General features: G+C 33.9%; 2 protein-coding genes across 2 annotated transcripts; one reads left to right on the top strand and one right to left on the bottom strand.

Moving 5' to 3' along the window:
* Positions 1-401: 401 nt before the first annotated feature.
* Positions 402-1,422, bottom strand: LOC130797143 (F-box protein GID2). Its single transcript, XM_057659624.1, has one exon. The coding sequence runs from the start codon at positions 1,259-1,261 to the stop codon at positions 668-670; it is 594 nt and encodes a 197-aa protein (XP_057515607.1). The 5' UTR covers positions 1,262-1,422; the 3' UTR covers positions 402-667.
* Positions 1,423-10,375: 8,953 nt separating this feature from the next.
* LOC130797213 (sodium/hydrogen exchanger 2-like) lies at positions 10,376-18,947 on the top strand. The gene is made up of 15 exons (XM_057659709.1): positions 10,376-10,861; positions 12,177-12,553; positions 12,662-12,780; positions 12,887-12,984; positions 15,233-15,292; positions 15,391-15,437; positions 15,868-16,062; positions 16,171-16,217; positions 16,902-16,968; positions 17,091-17,191; positions 17,280-17,381; positions 17,537-17,675; positions 17,757-17,819; positions 17,955-18,038; positions 18,187-18,947. The coding sequence occupies exons 2-15, from the start codon at positions 12,380-12,382 to the stop codon at positions 18,544-18,546; spliced, it is 1,656 nt and encodes a 551-aa protein (XP_057515692.1). The 5' UTR covers positions 10,376-10,861; positions 12,177-12,379; the 3' UTR covers positions 18,547-18,947.
* The last annotated feature ends 104 nt before the right edge of the window (positions 18,948-19,051 follow it).

Genomic DNA, 19,051 nt, shown 5'->3' with positions numbered 1-19,051 from the left:
CAGCCATTGAAGTAGTAGGCTTTCGACGATTGGTTGTTGATTTTTCTAACTTTTGTTTTAACTGTTTTACAATTTGATCCAGCTACAACTACAGCAACTGATGGAAACACAATTTCACAATATCAGATGTGTAAAGCCGCATAATCAACTTAAGTCTGCTATGATATTCTTACATCATACATAATCATCCTGTTCATATTGAGGTAATTATATTTCATAAAATATTTTCATTTTATTGTTAATAGAAGTGTGTAAAATATTAATAGTGTATCCCCAAAACTAGTTATATTAAAAATTAAGATATTCCGATTGTTCTGAACTTCAATCTGGGTGTATTATCTACAACTACAAGATTTCAATCTTCCATTGCACAAACCAATCTGATTATAATTTGCTCAACATTTTCCATCCAATATCATCATCATATTATGAAATGCAGTACAGGAGTAAAAAGCTAACACTAAAAACATTACATTCTCATCTCATGGAAAATCATTACAGATTTTATTTTTTTTATATTAAAATTAGTATTAAATAGGATACAATCAAAAAACACAGCAATTACACTCAAACCCTAAATTACAAAAACGTATACTCCAACAACAATTTCTACTCAGGTCATACTCATACAAATTGGATAAAACGGGTATGGAATTTAAGATCCGGATCATTGTTTTTTCTTGGAAGCCAAATTCTCATAAAACCTAATAGAGAGAAGAGAAAGCGACAAATTAATCTCATCTTTACCATACTTCTTACCCGAACTATTCATCACACGCGCTTGATTAGTCGATGTCGAAGACGAAGATGCAGATGAAGACGTAGACGGTGAAATTGGCCAAAAAGCCGGCATCAACGGCTCCGTTTTAGAGAGGTAAAGCGCGTGAAGACGACGAAATCCACCAAGAGCAAGAACAACAGATCTAAGTTGTTGAGTACCACAATTATTAAAATTACTCCAATGACGCGTACAAATCAACTCCCATAATCGTTCATCTAGTGCTGTTTTATACCACTGTTTGCTCACACATGATGCTACAGCTAGAGTTTTAGCATCTGCGTGTTTGAAAACTTCGTAGAGTAGATTCTCGTCTAATTTTGAAAATTGTGAATCGAGATTGAAATCGAAGTTGTTGTTGATGATTATGATTGAATCGAGTTTTTTGGAATCGGATCGAGTTGAGATTGGTTTGAATTTCGATTTTTTGGTTGTAGTTGGATTTGGGGAGAGATCAGGGTTGGAATCCATGGATCGTTTCATGGTGGAGATTGATTGATTTTGGTTGGGATAGATTTAATGGCGGAAAAAGGGAAAGAGGGAAGAGAGAGAGAGATGAATAATGAGGTTGTCAAGTCAGGGTAAGTGCAGGATGTGAGGGGAAAAGGGAACATTTGATGGGTCAGGATTACCGATTACGGGTTACCCCTTCTCACGGGTTTCTCACCTTTGGTGATCACCGATGACCGATCAAGATTAGATTATGGATGAAAATTCTTAAACATCGTCGATCTTATCATTTTATCGTCATCTTTGTCCTAATAAATTTACGATTTTGCCTTTGGACTTAAAATTTCTTATTTATACTCCAACCTCACTAAATAGCGCCCTTATTACTCTTAAAACACTAAATTATAACATAAAATTTGTGGAGCAAAAGCTAAGGAAACCGCAAACAATTAATCGATGTAATTTTTATTCGAATCTAATTAGATTAAATTAAAAAAAATAAAAATAAAAATACAAATAAAAAGTGAGTCACAAACGTGCGACTGAGCCGCGGCCGAGTCGCCTGCGACTCACCCAATTTTTTTTTTAATTATATATTTAATATTATTATTATTATTATTATTATTATTATTATTATTATTATTGTTGTTGTTGTTGTTGTTGATATTATTATTATATTATTATTATTATGATGGATATTACATTATATACCACTGAATTTCTTCGAAACTCACCATATACCACACAAAATGTTCTAATTCACCATATACCATTGAGTTTTCGTCCGTTAGTACAAAATACCATTAATGACAACTACCGTCAGTGTGCCATTTGTGATAAATTACCAATATGCCCTTACGCATTCAACTGGCGCCATTGTTAGGGTTGACTTTCCAAAACACAACGTATGTCTTCAAAAAATTGACCCCCCCATCTTTCTTCTTCTCCATTCAAGAAACTCTTTATTCGTCTTCATTAATCTAGAACCCTTAAAATCCATCAAAAATTTGCAAAGCGTCGATTTGTGTGAAGTGAATTGCAGGTTTGTGAAGTGATTTGGAACCCAAACACAGGTGGTCGTGACTGAATTTCGCACAAAGTTCGCTAATTTGTTGGATTAAGCATACGCAAGGTATTACTATCCTTATCCATTTGCATTTCGAGTTCTAATTTTGTATTTTTTTGCAAAATTGAGTCAGGGGTTAGGGTTAAGTGTGATGTGTTGCATGCGAATTTGAATTATGCTAAAAGTGATGTGTTTTTGTTTTATATGCGCTTTATAGTTTGGATTATGATATAATGTGTTGTGGATAAATGTTGTTGTTAGGATGAGTACAATGTGGTTGTTAGTTTGTGCTCCAGGGGGTACTTTTGATGTGAGGGTGGATGACACTGATAAGACCAATTTGATGGAGTTGATTGAGTATATGTTTGAGGATTCAGTGAAACAAAACGTATATGGTGGGCAAATCGTAAGTGAGAGTTAGTTGATGATGGGGCAATGTTAAAAATGTGGGAATGCATGTGATGCGAATATGGGATTGAATGCTCCAAGAACTCGCTTAATCCTTCCAAGAACAATGCCAAGAATGGTCTTGACACAATGAAACACACACAAAAGCCTTCTGTTTGTATGAAAACAGAAGGTGACAAGAACAATTCCTTGGAATGGTTCTATGTCGTGGATAGAGACAATTGACCTTCACTCAGCCACTGGCCTCTTCCTCACACTCAAATTAAGATTCACTCTCTTTATTCTCGTGGAAACAACTGAATACCCTCTTTGCTTCACTCACAAAGAAACACTCAGGGATGTAATTGCACACAATTACTTGAATGAAAATTCATTAACCAAATCTGAGATCCATGATACAATGAGGGTGTCCCTTTATATAGGACTCTAACGACTAGTTTGGGGTGTCTAACAAACATAACTAACCCCGTGCCTAATTATTAACGCGCGAATAATATAAAGACTTAAAACAGAAACATAAAATAGGCTATTTTACAATTGGTCAGCCCTTATCAATAAACTGGCGAGCACACGACCTTGTAGCTGTTCTTGTGGGCTTTGTGAGGACTCTCCGTATTATCTTTGAGTCGTGGCTTCTTATTTCATGTCTAAAGATGCCTTCCTCTGAATTTCCACGTTCATTCATGCACCAGGCTAGGTTTTCTATGGCTCGCAAGGTGGGCTGGCAGACAGTTCGATGTCTTTGTTGTTCTGCTGCTTATGGGATTAGGTCCAACCTTCTGTTCCCTTTGTTCTGCTTGGTTGCTGTTGGGAGACTTCCCTTTGTTCCTTCTTGGCCTTGCCATGTTTTCATGTTCATGTGAAGTCCATTTTGAAGATGATCTTTCTTAATCTTCAAGCAAAAGTCAGCAAGTTCAGTAGGCTCAATAGGATTAGCAAGTGCATTGATACAATTATGCTCTTCTTGTTTTTTCTTGGATTGTAGGCTATCCATAATTGTATCAGAATGGAATGAAGGAAAGAGTGAAATTGAATTGTTTATAGAAGAGACAGAAACACCATTTCTTGTGTTTTGGTCTGTAGAAGCTAGTTGGGCAAAAACTTTGAAGAACAGGACTGAAAATATTAAGCTAATGGAGGAAGAGAATAGAAGGATGGCAAAGGAAGCAGAAGCTGAGGCTGAGGAGCAGCTTTTGGTCGAGCAGGCATATACTGTGGCTGTAGAGGTCCCTGTTTTGAATGTTGATGATGATGGGATTGAATATGTAAGAGTGTTTGCTACCCCAACAGCTGATAAGGTTTTTCCAGGAAATTCACAACCTTAACCCTCACAACCTCCATGCTCACAAATATGTCCACCAAATAACCCTCTATGAACGAAAAAGTTTACTCTAAAGAAGAAAAAAATACTCCCTGCACAGTCAACCCAACAGTAGCCTAGGCAACCAACCCAACACAAACCAGGCTTAAACCCAAAGAGTGGAGGGTGCCTAGAAGCACTGCTATTAAGTTTGGCCTTGATGTTGGCAAGAAAACTGCAGCAGGGAGGCAAATCAACACTAGGGAAAAAAAATGGTGGTTGAAGAAATAGATGTTGAGTTTGATGCTTGGCCTTCTAATGATAGTGAAGATGGTGATTATGAAGCTTCTGATGTTGAGGCTGATTCTGATATGGAGTTGGACAGTGAGGATGAGTACATTGTGAGAGAAAAAAATGTTCGTGATAATATACATGAGAAGACCTTTGAGGATTACTTAGATGGGTCTCATGTGTTAGACAAAATGTACAAAAATGGTAAAATCTGGTCTCAGTTACCATTTGGATCCATTGTTCTTGAAGAGTGGTTGATTTTTGAAACCAAAACACAGTTTCTAGATGTATTCAAAGATTACTGCATACAAGAGGGCTTCTCTGTTTCAGTTGACCATGTTGACAGAAAAGGTACATAGCAAGGAGTTTGATGAGGGATTGCACTTGGAGGATTCATGCTTCAGTTCTAAGAGACAAAGTCAGTTGGGCCATAAACAAGCTAGAAGGAGAGCATGCAACTTGTGGGAGGCTGGAAGAGAATCCTATCGTCTCTTCAGCATGGCTATGTAGACAATTGTTACAAGACTTAAAGGCAAACCTAGATGTTCCAGTTGATTCATTGCGGAGGCTGTATGGAAAGGTACAGGATCCATGTGAAGTTGAGCCTATGGGATTGTTGACATAGAGAGCATAGATCCTTGGACTTATTTTTTCAGACTCACTTATAGAGACTACAACCACCCTATGGCTGATCCAACTCACCGGCCTTCACTTGATGTGCTAGAAATTGCACCACCCCAAGGGGAAAAAAATGCTGGCAGACCACCTAAGCAAAGGAGAAGAGCTGCTCATGAAGCAAAAAAAGGAAAGAGGCACAAGAATAACAAATGCAGCCTATGCAAAGAACTAGGCCACAATGCAGTGATATGCAAGGAAAAAAAGGCATCATCAAAGAAGGCAGAACATGCAGCTTCCTCTTCACAGCAAGTCAACACAAGGGAGAAGAGAAAGGCTGCTACTTAGCATTGTTAAGTGTCATTTTTTTGGTGAACAATGTTTACTGTCAAGTTGTTTTTGAACAAATTGTTAACTACTTGGTTTGTATGATACTTCTTTTGTTTATCATAATTTCAACGACTATATTTTTTTAAAAAATGGTATTTGACACAAATAAAAAAGTAATGGTATATGGTGAATTATTAATTTACCACAAACAGCACACTGACAGCAGTTGTCATTAATGGTATTCTGTGCTAACGGACGAAAATTCAATGTTATATGGTGAATTAGAATATTATTATTATTGTTAGTAAAAAAATTTTGGGATATTATCAATGGTAATACCCCTGTACTATAGCAAAATATCAATGGTACCCCGGTTAATTTCAATGGTACCCCCCAAGTATATGCTAATTACAACCGTGACACTATTAATTATTTTTCCGTTAAATCTCGAATTTGATTTAACCATGGTTAGTTTCTTCTTCTTCCCTTTTCCCTTTCCTCTTCCTGCTCTCCTTCCATGGCTGCTTCATTTCAGGTGGGATTTCACCATAAAACGTGTTGTTCGAGAGCTTGAGAATGGCAAGATTACTCAATTTACCAATCCAAGATGGTATAACTCCACTCAATTTGTTGCTCGACAACGAAATCCAGTTCATCAAATTGAAAGTAAGAACATTAGGCATCATATTCCAACATTCAACAATACTTTCATAAAAGTTCAAGGCCTTCTCAAACTGACCCACTTGAACAATAACATTCAAAATCGAGTTAAACGATCGAATAGTCGGTTTACAATTGAATTCATCATCCATTCGATTAAACAAGTCAATGGCTTTCTCATGCAAAAAATGCTTTACCATAAACTTTAAACACTAAAATGAAATCTTTTTCTCTAAAAACCCTACATTCACATTTCATTCTATCAAAATCCCTCTCCAATGACTTAAAATCCCCAGAATTAGCATAAGTATCAATGAGAGAATAAAAGGTGGAATCACCCAATTGGTAAGAACCCATTTTCTTGGATGAATTGAAAATACCCACCAAGATGAACAGAAAGAGTAATTCACCAACTTACTTGAAATAGTAAACAATATGGTATTGGGGTTCTTTGAGATGAACCCAGTAATGGGCATTACTAAAAAAATCCAATCTTTGAAATCCACCACCTTTTTACCCTTTTCGTTGTTGGGAAGAAGTTTGTTCGCTCTTTTCTGCATATTCGAGTTGATTATTGTCGGGCTTGAGATGAAGCAGTTATGGAAGGAGAGCAGGAAGAGGAAAGAGAAAAGGGAAGAAGAAAAAACTAACTATTGTTAGGTTAAATTCAAAATTTAACGGGCATTTAACGGAAAAATGATTAATAGTGTCACGGTTGTAATTAGCATATAGTTGGGGGGTACCATTAAAATTAATTGGGGTACCATTGATATTTTGCTATAGTACAGGGGTACCATTGATAATATACCTAAAAATATTCAATATTAACTAAAAAGTAATTTACTTTAATAATTAAAATTTCAACTACATTAAAATATATATAAAATAAAATAATTCTAATAATAATAAAATACATAATAATATTAAATAATAAGAAAATAATAATAATAATAATAATTATAAATTATTTAAATTAATAATAATAAAATAATAATAATAATAATAATAATAATATAAATTTTGAAGTATTTAAATTAATAATAATAATAATAATAATAATAATAATAATAATGATAATAATAAAAATAATAACAATAATAATAATAATAATAATAATAATAATAATAATAATAATAATAATAATAATAATAATAATAATAATAATATAAATTATAAATTATTTAAATTAATAATAATAATAATAATAACAATAATAATAATAATAATAATAATAACAATAATTATAAAAATAATAACAATATAAATTACTAAATAAATAAAAAAATAATTTTTAAAAAAATAATAAATAAAAAAAATCGGGTCACATGCGACTCATCCGTGGTTCAGTCGCACATTTTTCGCGACTTCAATTTTTTATTTTTTTTTTTAAAAAACACCCATTCGAATCGATTATAGTACGTACCCAATCGGATTCGTAGTCGCTTTCGTTAGCCATTGTAAATCGATTCCAACTTTTAGCTTGTTTAAACTCAAAGAATATTTTTAGAGAGATAGTATCGTGTTTGAGTTTGAATATTATGTAGGGCGCTACTGGAAATTCAATATATATAGGGTCGTGATTAAAATGTTCGGGATTAGATTTTAACTTTTGATTTAATGTTTTTAAAGTGATAATAGTGTTATTAAGTGAGATTTAATTGTGTTAAACAAATTTAAAGTTCAGGGGCATTTTTGTCATTTCATTAAGGTAGGGGTGGTGATAAAATGAAAAGGGGTGGCGATGAATAATAATACTCATAGTGTATTGTTAGCAAATTTAGTTTATGGTTATTGAATGTGATAGTTGGTTTGTTTGATCGGTCGTAAGTACTTCCTCCGTTTTAAAATAGTCGTTATATTAGATTTATTAGAACTATTCATCTTTAAAGCAAATTTAGCAAATACCAACTGTTTTTTTTACAATTCTATTTTTTTTAAAGAATGCCTTTTTTACACTTAAAGTCAAGCAAACATCAATTCAAACTTGTATAGATATTCTATGAATCACCCTTAATTTTATATACTTTGGTTATTGATATTAAATATAAATGTTAGAAAATTCAATTCCATACTATTTTTTTAGTTAAATGGCTTTTATAAATCTCTATATTCTCATTTATCCTAAATAATATCGATATTTTAATCATTTTTCTTTTAAGATACTCAATTAAAATTTTGTATACAAAAATTGAAATACTATATTGTTAAATTAGGCTGGACTTAACATATTAACGGGGGAACGAGAGGTGCACACACTTCATAAGCCAAGGAGGTATATACCATCCCAAAACCATATGGCAATGGGAAGAAGGTCTCTAATAGCTTATAAAGCGTGCACACCATTTTCAATTTATCGATGTGGGATAACTCATCCCAACACATACTGAAACAATCTCAATGATCACTCACAAATTGTGAGTGGTCATACAGGTGGTTTTAGAGGGGTTTAGAGGTTGTTTTGGTGGATGTTATGGATTGTTTTGGCTGTGGTGGGGGACGTGGGTGGCCAAGGGTGGTGGTTGTTTTGTTTCATAATATTTTTAGCTATGTTCAATTTGTTAATTGAATTTATAATTAATTATATTTTTAATTATGCTTAATTACTTAATCAACTCGTTAGTTGTTAATTACTTGATTTTTTTGGTTTTAGGTATTTTCATAAAAAATTATGGTTTTTAATAATCTTAATTTGATGGAACTTGTGCCTGTATTATATTTGATATTAATTTTATTATTATTAGAGTTTTCATTTGCAAAATATATTTCAACTTATTTATGATTTTTCATCAAATAACTTATGTTTACATATACTAATATGATTTAATTTGAAATAATGTCACAAATTTAAAGTATTTTTCACCTATACATCTAAAAGAATAACAAAAACAAAAGTTAAGTCAAAGTATTTAATCATTATTTCATTTGAAACTTTATCATGTGTCTGCTAAATTTGTATCAAATTCACCAAACACAACAAAAAATATAAAATATAGCAAATTTAAAAAAACATAAATCATGTCTATCGATTTGTTTGAGTTGTATAAAATTTAAAATTTTTTAACTTTATTTTATACATACCAACTTGTATTTTCTGAAATATTTGCAAAACTAACACCTCATCTTCTCTAATATGCTTCATATGCCCTGTTTAATTTGGATATACTTTCTGTTTTTGATCGTCTTATTTATTTTATACATTTTCTCTTTTTATAATGATTTCTACAATTTTATTCGTTTATCAACTAAAATTACATTTATCATTGATTTTATTAACTTTATTTTAACTATCCTTAACAGATTAGTTATAAATTATACGTCTATTAAAAAAAAGGTGCAAATTAAATGATACGTTGACACGGAGACCACATCCATTCCGGACCAGGCAATTCATCGACCAAAACAATCAACCATCCTACTTTAAGACAAGTGTGATAAAAAGATAATCATAATAATTTCCAAAATAGTCAAATCATTTTATAAAGTTCACATAATTTTACATTTAATCATAAAACGACAGATCATCGTAAAGACAATACTCTCCTATTCTTCCCATTTAACATTTTTCTTTTAATATTTGATTGTCTATTTTATTTTGCAAATAAATCGACTATTTTTTAAATTTTCATTTTTGACGTATATTTTAAATTTTTAATATCATCCGAATAATTCAATTTCTTTTTTTATTTTATTTCAAAATATATATTTTCCTTTTTATAAAAACAAGAGAATATAGTATGTAAAAAAGATCTAACATCACTAAAAAAATAATGAGTTGTGGTCTTACATTTAATATTTGGAAGATGATCCTCTTAATATTATATGATTTTAGAAAAGCGTGAACCTCATCAGTGTGTATGCAAGTCAAACACTCATTATCTATAAATTTGGAGACCCAAGCCCGAAAATGCTTGGTGAATATCAGAGTATGTCTACATGAATGGATCCACAGGGTGATTATGCGACCAATTGTTATTGCCTAACATAGTTAGTTCATATGCTCAATCAAATTTGCGCAATAGTCATTTGGTGATGACCAAAGATACGTACAAAAGGTGAGACAAATTTCATGAAACACAAATTTTTTAAGAGACAGTCTCTTTGAGAGACCATTTTTAATTGTGTCAGACCATAAAGGAAAATATAGAGTAAGTTATTCAGTAGGCATTAAGGATATTATATGTAGACATTAAAGATGATGTAAGTAGGTATTAAAGATACTGTAAGTAATCACTTAATATAATATATCTGTAAGTAGATATAAAAATATTATAAATAGACATTAGATATACTATAAGTATTAAAATTAATGTAAATAAAAAGTAAAAATATGATAAATAAACATTAAATTTTAATAAGCTCGATGTAAGACTTGTATGTGAGTCAATGACACGATCATTTCATGAAATGAATTATGGTCAAAGACATGTGATAATATGATAAGTAGATCGAGATCCAATGTTCATAGACGATAAAAAAAAAAAGAAAAAAAGAGGGGAATCACAAGTAGTAAACTACCTGTATTGTTTTCTTTGTTTGATGGTATATACTCCATAGATTACAATTTGGATTTTACCTTAAAACAATCTTACAACAAAAACATCTACTATCAATCCATCTGTGTGAATGTGATTCCCCGCGCAACACGCTTCTTTCCTCTCATCCCCATTTCTTTCATCTTCCATAAAGTTTCTTCCTTTATTCCAGATTTTTTTCTACTTCTTTTAGCTATCATTTCTTTCGTATATTTATTTTATTATTATATATATTATTTTCATTTTCTTTTTGTCTTTTCTTGCCCACCTGAAACTACAACTTGGGTTCTTTTTTAAATTTGATTTTATAAAAAGGGTTAATTTTGTTTTTGGATTCCTTGAATTTTATGAATTTTGGGTGTTTTTGGAGTTGATTCTTGAAGTTGCTTACTTCTAATGTCTCCTTCGTTCATTGTCTTGGAAATGCATTGGTATGTTTGTTTTTCTTATAATATTGGTTGAATTTTCTTTAATTATTCATTGCTAGTGTTTATTTATTTTGATTTTGGGGTAATAATATAATATTTAGACAAAGAAAATGGAGGGTCATGACATTTTTTCTATTTAGATATCCAATATTATTTTACAATTTTTATTAAGAAATTTAGTATAATTTATAATTTATGATAGGGCTAGGCACTTCAATGCTTGGCAAACCCATGATTATCTATTTCTCTAAAACTTGAGATGTCAATAAAATAAACCATAATTGGAAATGTTTTCAGGGAATAATGTTTTTATTGTATTTAATTAAAAAAGATATTTTTTTTTTGTTTGCAATCATAGTTTGAAATTTAATTGCATGAGTTAATCTGTTGATTGATTACCATATTGGGTTGTTTAATTTGTAGTTAATGTTTGTGATTATATTGAATGTTTTTTCTTTTTTTTCAATTCAAGAATCTTGATTTCTGATATTTTAAGCATATGAAGAAGATTAACTAGTGCTATACCATTATTTGTCTTATCTCTTAATTGCTTACTATATTTGGTTTAGTGTATTTGAAATCTGTGATTGTGAAATTTGGGGTAAGTTAATGCATCTAAGTGTCCAAAATTTAAGCATATGGAATGAGAAGAATTGAGATAGCTTCATTGTTCTCAATTGATCAATAAAAGGGGTTAGTTTAGTTATGTTCTAGGTTGATTCAAGTTGGGATGTTTGCTAGGGTCAATCGGAAAAAGCTCTTTGTTATCACTAACAAGGGTATAATTGTGTATATTTGCCCCTATCCCCGCCTATATGGAGCCACATAATGACATTGGGATAATGAAAATGTTTTACCGAGTTGGGATAGGGTAAAGATAAGTAAGGAGAACATGTATTGTCTCTAGTATGAAACATATTGGGTATATGGAGGACAGATACTAAGTGAAATACATGTGCTACTTTGTTTATTTGGTTATTTTGATAGTTCAAGCTAGAGGTGTTCATTTGGGTCATTGGGTTGATTTTGGGTCAGATGTTTTGGTTTGATTCAAAATCGGGTTTTGTATCCACATTAGTTTTTACATAATTGTAAATCCGTTTTTAAGTCGGGTCAAATCGGATTTGGTTACAAGGTCGGTGAATATCGGGTCATCGGATCTGTTTTAAACACCTCTAGTTCAAGCACATGAATTTTGAGATTTGAACATGTGCAAGATTGAACTATATAAGTGTTATTTTTGATATGAAGCAGTACAAGTAAGTTCTGTTTCTTGCTTATATGATCGACGGTTCAGTAATCAGTGTGTTGTTTGCAGATTTTGTATGGTGCGAGTTTCTGAGGTTCTTGACATGGACAGCAAGGAGGCATAGATTTTGCAAAGATCAATAAGCTTCGGAATTTGTATTTGGAAGGTAACAAAGGATTATGCGTACATAAAACATTGTCTACATATATACTCGTATTAGTGTATATCTTTGTTGTGGTCGTTTGCGTGTGGTTGTACAAAGTAGTTAGACCATGATGCTTCAGTTAAGCTCTCTATTTAGCAAAATGGATGCACTTACCACTTCTGATCACGCTTCTGTGGTCTCGATGAATATGTTCGTGGCACTTCTGTGTGGTTGTATCGTAATTGGCCATCTCCTCGAGGAGAATCGCTGGATGAACGAGTCCATTACCGCTTTAATTATAGTAAGTCCGTTGCTCTTTATTTGGTTGATTCGAGTACGCTTCTAATCAGCGAGGTTTGTTGTTTGGTTAAAAATCTTTATTTGTTTGATGTCGCGTTTTAACTTGTAGGGATTAGCCACTGGAGTTGTGATTCTGATGATTAGCGGAGGGAAAAGTTCACATTTGTTGGTGTTCAGTGAAGATCTTTTCTTCATATATCTGCTTCCGCCGATTATATTTAATGCGGGGTGTGTTGGTTTCTCATTCAATATCATGTGTAACTTATTGATTTATGACAAGTTTTTCGGTTTGAATTGTTGGTGCTGATATGATTCGCTTCGTATTCTAATCCAGTTTTCAAGTGAAAAAGAAGCAATTCTTCCGGAACTTCATTACTATCATAATGTTTGGAGCCGTTGGAACATTGGTATCATTCACCATCATATCTTTAGGTAATGAAAATCACTTTGATTTCATTTAATAGTAAGTTCATTTCCCACACCGCAGTTTTCTAGACTAGATTTATCATACTTCTTTTCGCACACATCGAAAAGTGAACTATGCGTTCCCAAACCGAGTCATGAACATTTGGCCCTTGCCTAAGAAGATGTGTAGATTGCCATAATAGTAAGCTCTAACCATATAGGAGATAGGACTTGGGAGTGCATAACGACAATGCTATATGTATGCATTTCACTTCACTTATTCTCTCTGCAAAGCCCATTTGCAACAAGTCCGCAACAAAAAAAGTGGCAATAAGTCCGGGCCAAAAAAGTTCTTTGTGTACTTTCGACAAACTTAAACCTTCTCATAACCGCTAACTTTTATATAAGAAATTTCTTGATTACTTCTTATTATGTTCTCCTTTTTTCGCTACAATACTACCACTATTTTTATTTGTTGTTAATGTTATCATTATCTAACAAGAGAAGTTCTTTGTCTGTTTGGCAGCATCCATGAGCATCACCATTCATTACTTAATTGATCACAAAAATGTACTTCCGATGATTTTTTGGTTCACCCTTTATGAATTATAACACCATGAGTATCAATTTGTTTTTTTTTAGGAATTTTGGTAATTTTTTAAAATATTGGTATAATTTAGGAACTTTCGTGGAAATTCCCACGAAATTTCCGCGACTCGTGAAACAAAGTATAATTAAATCATGAGATGATTTTCTCAAAAAATTATCTCATAATCTTATTAATTCATAGGTATGATACCATTTTGTTTCCGTCTTTGACTTGTTATACTAGCTGGTTTCTCTGTTCTTCTATGATCTTTCTCGTTTCACGATCAAAACAATTATAAATGGGGTTGCTTTAATAATTTTTGATTACTTTAGGTTAAGGCTACTGAAATTTGGTCCTCTTTACATCCTACCTAAATTGGATACATATTCAACCTCTTAAATGTTATATAGCAAGAAGTAGAGGTTTTCATTGGGGTCATCAGGTCGATTTCGGGTCACATGTTTCGAGTCGGTTTGAAATTGGGTTTTTGGCCACATTGATTTTTACATAATTTTAAATTCATAAGAACGTTGGATCAAGTCGGGTTTGACTATAAGGTCGGGTAAATATCGGATCGTCGGATTTGTTTTGAACTCCTCTAGCGAGAAGGATGTGAGGAATGAGGATACATAAAATAGCGGGTGTACTAGTACCTAAGTACTTCTATAAGTTCCTTTCTGTGCTTATGAACTGTTTTCCAGTTTTTTGTCTCCTTGGTGCTTGTTTGGTTATGGCCCTTGCTGAGTTGTTGTACAACTATCAGCACATGATGAGGGACCCATAGGGATCCTTCCTAGAAGATGCTTTCCGGGCCCACTGATACTTACATATCTCTGTTTACCATTTTCCCCTGTCTCTTTATATTAGTGGTTTTGGAGGTGTTCACACCCAGCCCCAAGATACAGAGCAGGACAAAGGAAGATGGACATTAGGGATCATGGAAATATTTTCGTTTCGAACTCGAGTACACTTTGTGGTTTATCACATGCTGCTGTCACCCTTGATCCGCCTTCGTGGCGGATCTTGAGAGCAATTTTTTCGAAGTGACTAACTTAATGCAAAAGTTGAATAATTAGAAAATTTAGGGGAGCCGAATAAGAATTTTAAATAATAAAAAATAACTTAAAGGGGGCTGGCCCCGGCTGGCCGTAAAGATCTGCCACTGTTTCTCTTTCTGGCATTCATTTGAATTTCAAATCATCTTCTTAGTATGGAATTGTTAACTCAAAAAGATATTGTATAGGGCCTTGGAATATGGCGTCTATGTTCTTCTGCTAGTTAGTTCAACTTTTGAATTCACGATTCGTTCAAAATGGTTCAAAATAGTCTAAAACTGACAATAATTCACTTTTTTCGATTGCATTCGCAAGTCCATTAGTGAATAATGTGATACTAGTATGATTAATGACACTAGTAACTTGATGCTTCATTTGAAATGAAAAATATGAAGCCGGACATGACACACACGTCTGATCTTTGTTCAGTCCAAGTAACATAGAATGTTCTTGGTGGACAATCGAAAAATGGAATGATAACAGTTTGCGAATTTTATTGTTGATAAACCATATGAGTCTCAATCATATGTTATTGTTGATAACATTCCTCCATCTCGATCGTTGGTTGAACTTGTTAATTGTTTTACTAATGTTACTGGATTTAAATGTTGATATCTGTTTCATAATGCAGGAGCAATGACATTCTTTAAGAACATGGATATCGGTTCTCTAGATTTGGCAGACTATCTTGGTATATAATTGTTTTGTATCATAATATTCCTCGCCTTCTGTTATCTTTTTTTTGTTTGAATATGTTCGACATGTTCATGTTATGCTCCACACTTTCAGCTATTGGTGCGATATTTGCTGCTACGGATTCTGTTTGCACATTACAGGTAAAGAGCTGTCAAAGAATCACGATTTTACGCCCCTTTTACATTCCCTCTTGTGTCCAAAATTCTTGTGATTTTGCTTGTCATTAGAGGTGTTCATTTGGGTAATCAGGTTGATTTCGGGTTAGGTGTTTCGGGTCGGTTTGAAATCGGGTTTTGTGTTCTTTTTTTTTTACAAAATTGTAAATAATTTTTGAAGTCGGGTCAAATCGGGTTCATTTACAAGGTCGGGTAAATTTCAGGTCATCCGGTCTATCTTGAACAACCTCTACTTGTCATTAATTTGAAACAAATAATACATTTTGTTGGTTAATGTGGATGATGCTGCTAATAATTAGACACAAGATGAATTACAATATGGGATAGAGGATCGCTCTGCATTCAAACTGATGGATATTAGTACGGGAATTAATAGATGTTTTTCATGGAGCAGGTGCTTAATCAGGACGAGACCCCTTTGCTCTACAGTCTCGTGTTTGGTGAGGGTGTCGTGAATGATGCCACATCCGTGGTGCTTTTTAATGCAATTCAGAGCTTCGACCTTACAACTATTGATCACAGAATTGCGTTCAAGTTTATTGGCAATTTTTTATATTTATTTTTCACGAGCACTGTACTTGGTGCGATGGTAATGCTTATTCTTATCTCCTTTGCATCATTCTATTTCTCTCTAGCTTATTGATTTGGACGTTTGGACTAACTTGTTATGAAATACAATGTCCGTTTTTATTTGCAGACTGGCTTGGTGAGTGCTTACATTATCAAAAAGTTGTACTTCGGAAGGTATTTTTTTGTTTAATAATTACAATTCTCCAAGTGTCGATAAATTTCATTGACTTTCTCCTTGTGTAGCGGAATGGAAAATTCTTTTTTTTTTTTTATCATCATCGATACCATAAATTCCATACAATATAGGATATGAGAATACAACAGCATTTCTTTGCCCCAATGCCATTAAGTGGCTCCCACCTAAGGTGCGATGTGGAGGATTGGGTGTACGCAACCTTACCCTTGTTATACACTTGTTAGATAAAGTATATGAGGATAAAATAAAATATTCTTTCACTACAAAGTTTGCCTCTTGTACTTGAAAAGGTGTTTTCAGGGTTCGATTATGCTACGCAGCGATCATTTCAGACCCATTTGAATTTTGATTCTCGAATATCTAAGATTAGATCCGTAGTACCTTAATTTGGCGCTTTGTGTGCCTGAGGTACACTAGTTGACCTGCCTCGGCCCTCACACATCTTAAACCTAAGCTCCATACGGCACACAATACCTCATCCTCCACTTTTCTCTTGCATGTGCACAGTTCAATAGTGTTCGATGTTACTCTCCTATGTAAATGTAATGTTAATGCGATACCTCTTCTCCTTCAATACACCCTAGGTATTCATGAGGGGATCAACCGATCAATTACATAATTTGAAAACGATTTGTTCTAACAAAATTCTTGCAACATTGCAGACATTCCACTGATCGGGAGGTTGCTTTAATGATGCTTATGGCTTATCTCTCGTACATGCTTGCCGAAGTAAGCTTCTATGGTTCCTATTTTTGTTTACCCTTTTCATACTCGTCTTGTTCCAGACGGATACTCGTGCTTTGTATTTATCAGTCTTATCAAGTGCTGATAAATTTTTTCGCTTGCTGCAGCTCTTCTATCTGAGTGGAATTCTTACGGTATTCTTCTGTGGGATTGTCATGTCCCATTATACATGGCACAATGTGACCGAGAGCTCGAGAGTGACCACCAAGTACTGTGGCTTATCTTCGTGAAATATTTCAAACTTTGCATATAGTTTCACGTTATCCTAATCTTTGATCTCATCGTTTATGTAACAGGCATGCTTTTGCAACACTGTCTTTTGTTGCGGAGATTTTCCTCTTTTTATATGTGGGTATGGACGCATTAGACATTGAGAAGTGGCGATTTGTGAGTGATAGGTATGATGAGATCGTAAAGAACTTTGCTTATGTATTTTTCGATTCATAAATGCCCGTCTCTAGATCTGTTGAGATGAATATTATATTTTCGTATCGAAAAATCTTACACATGTAGTCACGTCTTTTTCTTTCGTTTTCCTTGATGTCCTTGGCAGTCCTGGAACTTCTGTCGCAGTGAGTTCTATATTGCTGGGTCTAGTGATGGCTGGACGAGCAGCTTTTGTTTTCCCCATATCCTTATTAATGAACTTCGTCAAGAAATCTTCAAGCGAAAAGGTCACCTTCAACCAGCAGGTACGTGCTTATCTTGCACATTCGAATGTATTCTTCCTTAAATCAGTTGATATGGAGGTGACAATAGTTCTTGAATTTTAGATTGTCATATGGTGGGCTGGACTCATGAGAGGTGCTGTCTCCATGGCACTTGCTTATAATCAGGTGCGCTATTGAATCTCTTCCATTGCTAATTTATCCATCGGTTTGTTGAAGTGTTCGTGATCGACGTCTAGGCCATCATCTGTTTTTTAAGAGCTTTTTGTTATTAATTCTTTGCTAATGGGTGGTTATGTGCAGTTTACGAGGGAGGGTTATACACAGCTAAGGGGAAATGCAATCATGATTACGAGCACCATAACTGTTGTCCTTTTCAGTACAATAGTAAGTTACAATTCCAACATTTTGCGCGTTTGCTCCTTCGTTAGTTGCTAATCCTTGCACACATTTTCCCCCCACTCTCCACCAAAATGCTTATAAGGTCCGATTCAATATCCATGTCGGTAAGAGTTGATTATTGTTATTTATGCAGGTGTTCGGGTTACTGACGAAGCCACTTATATTACTTTTGCTGCCTCAATCAAAGCATTTTACTAGTGCCAGCACTATATCCGATCTAGGGAGCCCCAAATCATATACGTTGCCACTTCTTGACGGTCAACCTGTTTCTGACCTTGATGTAGGCAACCATGATGATGCAACTGAACGGAATATTCCTCGACCTGGTAGCCTGCGAATGCTTCTAAATTCACCTACTCACACTGTCCACTATTACTGGCGCAAATTCGATGATGCTATTATGCGCCCAGTATTTGGTGGCCGAGGTTTTGTACCTTACGTCCCAGGCTCCCCCACCGAACAAAGCACGAATAATTTGCCAGAGAGAACATAGGAGATAGAAAACGAGGCAATTGTTGTGAAAAGTACTATAGCCAACAGGCAGTTTACAATGTTGAGATTGGCCGGACCAAGAAAAATGTAGGTGTTAAGCGAGTTGCACTATACTTTTGTGTATAGATGGTAGTCTACAGTTACACCGCGGATTAGATAGTCGATGTTTATCACCGATATATGTTGATTCGACGTATTCTTTCATCTGGTTGTAATTAGAATGCTCTAGCATGTTTTGTAGTCCAATAATCGCGTTAGGTTTTTGCCCCGATAAATCGTTTTTTGCTTTCAAGCAGATGATTGGTGTAGAATAAACTTCAACAGGATATGTTGCTGTAAAATTAGCTGTGGTGTGTGTTTATGTTAATAATTTTCTCAAAGGCTCGAGTCTCAAGTGTAGTTTATGCTAGCCCAATGATCTGTTTCAAGCTCAGTTTTCTGGTTCAGATGGTGCTCTGTGAATGATGCTCGTCTTCTCAAAGTTGGAAGCTCTTTTGTGTCATTAA

This window comes from Amaranthus tricolor, chromosome 12 (assembly GCF_026212465.1).
Source record: "Amaranthus tricolor cultivar Red isolate AtriRed21 chromosome 12, ASM2621246v1, whole genome shotgun sequence".
Classification (NCBI taxonomy): domain Eukaryota; kingdom Viridiplantae; phylum Streptophyta; class Magnoliopsida; order Caryophyllales; family Amaranthaceae; genus Amaranthus; species Amaranthus tricolor.
This window is presented reverse-complemented; position numbering and strand designations above follow the sequence as displayed.

Excerpts from the sequence above, each read along its gene's own strand:
- LOC130797143 (XM_057659624.1), bottom strand. The coding sequence starts at position 1,261 with ATGAAACGATCCATGGATTCCAACCCTGATCTCTCCCCAAATCCAACT.
- LOC130797213 (XM_057659709.1), top strand. The coding sequence starts at position 12,380 with ATGATGCTTCAGTTAAGCTCTCTATTTAGCAAAATGGATGCACTTACC. Across the intron at positions 12,985-15,232 it reads ATTCACCATCATATCTTTAG|GAGCAATGACATTCTTTAAG; the intron begins GTAATGAAAATC and ends TTCATAATGCAG. Across the intron at positions 17,676-17,756 it reads AGGTCACCTTCAACCAGCAG|ATTGTCATATGGTGGGCTGG; the intron begins GTACGTGCTTAT and ends CTTGAATTTTAG.